The sequence below is a fragment of the Mytilus edulis genome, chromosome 3 (assembly GCF_963676685.1).
Source record: "Mytilus edulis chromosome 3, xbMytEdul2.2, whole genome shotgun sequence".
In the NCBI taxonomy this organism is placed as follows: domain Eukaryota; kingdom Metazoa; phylum Mollusca; class Bivalvia; order Mytilida; family Mytilidae; genus Mytilus; species Mytilus edulis.
This window is the reverse complement of record NC_092346.1, coordinates 61,168,854-61,177,334: the sequence shown is the minus strand read 5'-3', so window position 1 is coordinate 61,177,334 and position 8,481 is coordinate 61,168,854. Positions and strand designations below refer to the sequence as shown.

Here is an 8,481-nt window from a genome sequence, read left to right as displayed (position 1 = left end):
ACTAATTATCAATGTTTCTTAGCGTAATTTGACAAAATTGAACCTTTTTGGCTGAACATAGCGAATTGTTATTTCACTATTTCACTTTCATTAATGATTAAACCAAGGATTTGTATAGTAAGAAGGATTGGAATCTCGTGAACTTTTGCATAGACTGCAGTATAATGTCTTATGCAGCGCAAGATTTTGACGTGTGATTACCCGTGATGCATCTGGAAAATGCTCTAACTATACAAATCCTTGATTGAACAACAAAAAAAAAATCAAACTTTAGATTTTTTATATATCTCGTAGCTAGTGCCCCTTTAAGATCGTTTTTAACTTGAGTTTGATCACGATATTATTTGTGTTTTTGATTGCTGTTCAATTAAAAATTTCACAGGTTCTCTCTTTCTGTTGATAGTGTGTTTACTTCATAGATTTTAATGTACATGCGTAAATTCATATACATACATAAAAAAATTATTTTATATTAACTTTTATTCAGCAGCTGTTTTTTTTTTTAAATAGTAATTTGAGCTCAGACGCCTTGTCACTTGACTGTATACTTCTGAATAATTTGACAGCTTCTTGAGAAAAAAGTAATACTGCACTCTGGGGAAAATTCAAAACGGAAAGACCCTAATCTAATCGCAAAATCAAAACTTAGCTGAAACACATCAAACGAATGGTTAACAACTGTCATATTCCTTGCTTAGTATGTTCAGGCATTTGAAACTTATTCGTTTTCTTATTATTCCATTATTCCCCCCGACCACATACTCCTACCAGATTGTTAACTAATATGAACAATTTATGAAAAAAATATTTAAAGATGGACTTATACTTATACACATGGTATAGTAGTGTTTGTTGTATTTTATCTTTGTATCATAGTATGCATTAATCATTATGGTTTGAAGGTACGGTACAGTGATTGTATGCTACTTGGTTTGAAGCATAGTACGGTTCGAAGTATATTTTTTTTCCATGTGTATTTTGAATATCTAAATAGAAATCTTATTTTGATTTAGTGCTTAACTAATATATATCCCAGTTCTGATTCTAAAATTTAAATTTGTCAGCTCACACATGCGTCGACAGCGCAAACAGTATCATGACATTTGTTTTACTTTTGTTAACTTATTATGAGCATTTAAGACATCTCAGATTTGACTAAGAAACATTTCCTTTGCATATTTCCGTCGATCACTCTTGAAAAAAGAAAAAGAGGTATAAATGTCCCATGATTACAATCAGGGTGTGTAGTGAAAGTTTTATAGCATTCAGTCATGTATCATTGACCAACTTCGCATTGCAAATAGCATAAGTAACTGTTAAATATCATATCCTATTTGACATAGATGTATTATCATTTATTAGCAAAACGTTGCATGTTTTTGGCAATTAAATGAAACAGACATTATTAAGTGAGCAGTGATTCTTCCATGCAATCATAAGTAGTATAATAGACAATAAAGAGTCAAACAGTGAATCATACAAAATTGTTGATAAATACTTAGTAATGATGACAATGCGTAACTATGCCTCCCTTTTTTGTTCACCTGACCCTATCATGTGGGAGCGATGCTATTGTCATCACTTGGCGTCTATCGTCGTCGCAAAGTATTATTGTATTACTGATAAATTATTATTACTATAAAAACTTTTATAAGGAGTCATTCAATGATTTCGGTCATATTCCAAATTTATGAATCATCTGTATTGCTGGTCAATATTGCTGTTTAAAATACATGAAAATTAGTCGCAAATTGTTTTGTTTTTTTAAGATAATAGATCCTATAAGCATTCATCTGATTTTTTTTATAAAATGGTAAGTTATATCGTCAGTCGATCTTATTATTTTGACATCTGTCGGATTCTCAAGTGAGGACAAAAGCTCATCTGACAAATATGACCATATGAACTATAAAGGGGATGAAATCCCCCCCTCTTTTTTTGTTTAACGCAAAAGATTTTTTTTTATCAACGATATTTAATTTCAAATACCAAATCTTTTGATAATACGTCTATATAAAAAGAAGATGTGATATGATTGCAAGTGGGACAACTCTCCACAAGAGACCAAATGACACAGAAATTAACAATGTTTGTCGAAGACACATGACTGAATACAATAAAAGGTTCACTGTATCACCAAGCTAGAGTCACGGTAATCATTAAATATTTTGCGCTTAAAATTTTATTGATGATAATATACGCCCATGCTTGGATCGTTTGTTTATTTTATTGTCAAATGCTTTGTTTATCTAAGATATCTTAATTGTTTATTCTTTCTAAAATGTTCACTATGAACAACTGTATATAAATGTTTGTCAACGCCTAATTATCCAGATGGATTTACACTTATATATTCAATTTCAATTCAATTCTTTATTACTTTAAGCACATTATGCTTATCAGTGCAATAAATACAAATACATTTCTATAACACAACATGACATAATACATCAGAGAAGCAAATACATATCAAGTATTGACCAATAACAGTTTGGTCCTATGATTAAGTGCATTAAACAAGAATTTACACAAATTACGCAAATCTTTTACATTTTCAGTGCTGAGAAGTTGCACTAATTTGAACGACGATGGACGTCTATAATAATAAGGTTTAATAAACTTTCTCCTCAAGTCTCTATAGCTTTCACATTGTAAAACAAAATGGAATTCATCTTCAGTGATATTCAAAGTACAAAAAGTACACTTTCTATCTAACCTATTTACCCCATGATAACGGCCTACTTCAACAAACAAATTATGAGATGACAATCTAAGGCGAGTTAAATACACTCTAAAATTCATATGTTTAGTTAGATAATTCTGTAAACATACATTATTGACAATATATTTATATAAATAACACTTGGATGAAACGTTCAGTTGATCATTCAAAGTCTGTTTTGCTTGATCATATATCCTTGTTTTTACAAATAATAATAAATTTGTATCAATAATCAAATTGTCTTGGTTATACCAGATCTCATTTAAACCTAAGTTAAATAATAATTGTTGTAGTTGATAAATCCAACTGCTTCTAATATTACAGAAATTAAACAGTTGTTCCCTGTAGCAGTTTTTAAGAATACAGTTGCTTGTGGATAACAATTTTAACCAGTACTTCACTATTTTGTACATTCTAAAATATATCAAAGGATATCTACCCAATTCAAAATAAACCATAACATTTGTTGTACATTGTTTGACACCTAATATGTTTTTGCAAAAATCAAGTTGTATTTTTTCAATATTTGGAGCTTTATGGAAGCCCCATATTTCACAACCATAACATAAAATACTGCTAATGTAAGTATCAAATAAATTCAAATATGTAAAAACATTCAAATACAATGACGAAACCTTCGACTTTAAACCAAAAACAGCTTTTCTACTATATTCCTATCTTAATCAAACAAAAAAATCGTTTCAGATTATCTTCAGTCACTTGGAAAAAATAAGTTCGATACTTAAAAAAATATGAAATTATGCAAGGGTATAATCATATAACTGTACTGTATCATAATGCCTATTGCTGTATATATTCTTGGTTGGTCAAAAGATCTGAAACCTTATCACAAGGTAGTAGTAAATTAGAGAATTATTTCAACCTCAAGACTGACTTTGTAAAGGAGGCTTATTTATCAATTAAAGATTTTAGTATAAGAAGAGCTATATGTAAAATGAGAATAAGTGCTCATGATCTTAAAATTGAGAAAGATAGATATAATAAAAAAAATACATAGAGAGAACTCAACGTCTATGTCATCACTGCATATCACATGGATCAAATTCTATTGAAGATGAGACCCATTTTACAGTAAATTGTCCATTATATGATGAACAGAGGAAATTATTATTTGATAAAGTTATAACTTTTTGTACTAATTTTAAAGAACTACCTAATGATAAGAAATATTTCTGGCTGTTCACAAATGAGCATTTACCAACTCTCATGTGCCTAGGAAATTACATTATTAAAAGTTTAGAAATAAGATCTAGATGTAAACAAAATATATGAAGTAATTTAGTATTTTATTGTTATAAGATTTAATATAATAGTTATATAAAACACATGTTGTGTTAGGCTCTGATCCTGTTCATAACGTTATAGTATGTATTAGTTTTCTGTTTTGTTTTTTCCAATCATATTGTGTTGTAAAATGATGCCCTTTATGGGTTCTTGATTGGATTAATAAAATTCTTATCTTATTCTTATACTGCGTATTGTGCATACGTAACAAACCGCTATACAATACCACATACCACACCACCGTCCCATGCTAATTTTTATAGTATGTCATTTTATACCGACACAATAAATTATTTAATCAATTGCAAATTGACATGAACAAACTTATGAAGTTTTAGAATAATAGTAATATCCTTACTAAAACATAATTGATGTTCTTTTCAACATTTAATCATACCATGGTATGCCATACTATACCAAATGGTACCATTATTACATATCATGTACTAGTACCATACCACATTACCGTATCATGTTTGACAGTGTGCCCTTGAGGTGTTGCATGTTGTATCTTTAAAACATTATGTTCCAAGTTAAAAAGGGGAAATACGAAACGTAAACTTAAGTTAACATGACGTTAATATACTCATAACAGTACAGACATGCATTTGCTGTTTTTTTAATTATACTAACTGATACAAAGTAATAAAAAGAGTTTTTCTTATTGAAATAAGATTGACCTGTCTTGATCTTGTAGCAATTACCTGTAATCCTTATCAATCAAGCAATTGCTTCAATTGTTTTCTTAGTAAGCACTTCAAAACGATGTGTAAACATATGTACCTGTTATCAGCCAGTAATAAGTAATTAATTGGAGATACAAAGCTATCGATCCCAATTGTTCTTAAATCTTGTCTAAAACATTTTATTCAATGTTCATTCATTGTAGTATTCAAAAGTAATTTATTAAACAGATAAAAACATCTTAGATGATCGTTGTTATGGTAATTGGTTGTTACCGCAGATCTTTATTTTTAGGTTTCGCATCTATAGATAGGAGAAAAGTATGCAATTCATTTAGTTGTTATGATGCTATTTTCTGTCTATTTTGTTTAATTATAAACAATCCGTTAACTTTCGTTGGGCAAAGAACTCTCGAAAGAACTTAAGCGCTTAAAGAAATATTCTGACAAAATGGTGGTTGCAAAAAGATGGAAAGAAGCTTCAGTTTATATAATTATTTCCTTGTTTTGTTTGGCTATATCTGTTGTGCTTTTTCTGGTTGGGTTTTCATCAGCAGTATGGGTTAAAAAGACATACGAAGATAAAGGAGTAAGAATGTATGGACTTTGGAAATATACAAGATATTATCCATGGGTTGAATCCACTGAGGAATATAGACTTAGTGGATTGCTTCTAAGCAGTGACGAAACACCTTTGTCGGCAACAACTACAGGTATGTAAGTGTCCGAAACAAAAACAAATCTAACCCCTTGTTCTATTAGATAGTTCGTAACAAAAAAAATAATTGATTTATTGTAATAACGATTATTTAAAACACGACTTAGTTAAATGAATGCGTAAACCTTGATAATTCATCTGGTAATAATTAAAAGGTTTTTAGTGTTCATTGGTTTTGTTCATTTTTGAAGTCAGAAAGGTGACCTATAGTTTCTTACAGTCATATCCCCTTTGATCTCGGGTAAATATTTGTCCTATTTATAATCATACCACATCACTTTATTGTTGTTGCAACCTTGTCAATTTCCTCTTTTTTATGATTATCACAAAATTGATAAGATGTTCTATCTTTGAATGGCCATATTGTAAAACAAGAGGACTTGGGACTTTTATGGTATTTTTTTCAAAAGAGGGTGAAAGCCGTATCCAGTAGAAGATTCAGGAAAGGGTGTAGAGAGCCACAGACACTAGACGTTCTGTCAATAGTAATAAAATATTGGCAATGGGAAGAAAATAGTGTCCATATATATAAAAAGAGCTTTTTTTTTCAGCATAAAAATTGTCCAAATTTTCGCCCAGTATGTAATACGTTTTATTGATAAACGCCCCTTTAAAAAATGCGGATTCCGCCCTTGACATCGTCTATCTTAAACTGTACGTCTTGACTTCTCATTTTGCTTTTACCTAGACAATTATGCAAACAGGGTTATTGGGACGTCCAAACTAATATTGTTTTTGTGACTTTTGTCTGAGTGGGAATTTGCATGACGAGAGTTCGTGCGAATTCGCCAGTTTTGTTCTTTAACTTGAATGGTCTCCTATTAATCGATTTACGAGATTTTCACATCGATAAACTACTGTCGCATTTTCGTCTTATCATCACATATTGATAACATTAATATAAGTCATAAGTATATTTTACATTGCAATTAATTCTGTTTGGTGTCATAGGAATTTAGAATTATGTTTCTTTAAATCATCCTTATCATCAAAGCCACACTCATTCAGTCATAAAGACAAAAGGAATATTTAAATATCTGTAGAGAAATTGATAGTCAAATTATGGTACACTTATGTACCTTAGTTAACCATTACTCTTTCTGTAACGTGAATTTTAAGCTACCTTAAGACATAAAACCAGTGTTTAATTTTTCACCTAGAATGCATTTCGAATTTCTACATAACATAAAATTTACCTTCAAATAGACAGGTAATAACCGGCTCGAAATTATCATATTCCAAATTCAAAAATGGAAAAACAAAAGATATATACCATTACTACCTACTCTTTCTTTACAGTGGTATAATTTAAACACAACCGATGTTAATTTTTTTCGTCCAAATGGTCTTGGTTCCAAAGTATAAATTTCAGATGAACTGTATACATCTCTATTCTTCAACTGAATCAGTTTGAATTAAAGGGATTGTACAATCAAGCAGTCACCAAGTTTAATGCTTGTCGTCACAAAACTTTTTTTCAAACTAGAGTCGTCTTGGATGTTTAATAGGAAATGAACGCAATGCGAAAGGTCAAATCTATTTGATACTAAATTCATATTAAGGCTAATACAAACTAGTGTGGTGCTTCAAAAAGTTTGTATTTTATTCACCAGTATAATACTATAATTTCCAAACAGACTTTGATAACTGACATGTTGATCTAATTTTTTTCAACATTCTTTTTTTTAGACTGGTATAGGGCAACACAAGCAATGGAATGTCTTGGTTTAATAAGTCTTGTTTTGGCTTTACTGATCCTGTTATTGTACTTCTGTGTACCATCATGTAAAGTACGGAAGGCACTCTTTGGAATGATTTTCTTCACATTTCTAGCAGGTAATTGCGTATTATATCTCTATGTGTTATTCGTAATTACTTATATTATTAAAATATTCATACATTTAGTATTTTCGAGTAATTTTAATATCGAATCATAACAGGATATGATTATGCATCTACAATTTTTTCATGATCCAAGTTTGTTTTCACTTTGAATTCACTAAAGCATTGCAATTTTAAGCAATGTTTTAAAAAATTTACGAAAGCAAAAGATTAATGTTTCCAGTCAAAGCGGAAAATCTACGCAGAAACAAAATATTGACCGAAATTCAATAAATAGTATTAACATTTTACATTGCTTGTCGTCTTCTTCTGGAAACATGAAAACATTTAAAAAAACAAACTGTAAGCACGTTTTTAAAATACTGTTTACAAGGTTAATCTAGTATGGTTATGATGCTTATCGTTTTTGTCTCTTTTCAGTAATGTTTATTGTGATTGGAATTGCCATTTTCGGCTCGAAGTTCGACGAGAAAGGATTTGACGTCGGATGGTCCATGGGATTAGCAATTGCTGCAGCATTGTTAGCTTTTATCTCAGGGATTTTACAAATTTTGGAGATGACATAATATTGTATTTATATGGGTGTTTCATGTTGTATAATCATTATAAATTGTTGAATGTTTCACTGTTTTGAAATGTAACATACTGTATGTTTTGGTGTCATAAGTTTCCAATACTATGTGTTAAAACCATTGTTGTCGAATAGATTATAAATTGTTAAATTTGCTTAAAATGAATACACTTGTCGTTATACATCAACTCGTTTATTTGTCAAATTATACTCTTCCATTTCCATTTTCCTTCAGTTTCAACAACTGTCAATTCAAGATAGTTAATAAACAAAGCAGCAACTGGTTTAGAATACTTTCACTTCCCAAATAATTTATTACCTATGATATAAAAAAATGGTACACAAAAGTGAAGTAATAAAAATACCGAACTCCGAGAAAAATTCTAAACGGAAAGTCCATAGGCAAATGGCAAAATCAATAGCTCAAACACATCAAACGAATGGATAACTACAGTCATACCTGACTTGCTCGGCATGCATTTTCTTATGTAGAAAATGGTGAATTAACCTGGTTTTATACCTAGCTTAACCTCTCACTTGTATGACAGTCCTTTAAAGTTCCATTATATTGAAAACGATGTGTAAACAAAGTGCCAACAAAGCAAACAGACATAATAGGAAAAACATCTAAAATAAGGGT

General features: G+C 30.2%; 1 protein-coding gene across 1 annotated transcript; it reads left to right on the top strand.

Annotated features, from left to right (window-relative positions):
* The first annotated feature begins 5,004 nt into the window (after positions 1 to 5,004).
* LOC139517013 (uncharacterized) lies at positions 5,005 to 8,025 on the top strand. Its single transcript, XM_071307550.1, has 3 exons — positions 5,005 to 5,423; positions 7,118 to 7,264; positions 7,691 to 8,025. The coding sequence occupies exons 1-3, from the start codon at positions 5,162 to 5,164 to the stop codon at positions 7,834 to 7,836; spliced, it is 555 nt and encodes a 184-aa protein (XP_071163651.1). The 5' UTR covers positions 5,005 to 5,161; the 3' UTR covers positions 7,837 to 8,025.
* The last annotated feature ends 456 nt before the right edge of the window (positions 8,026 to 8,481 follow it).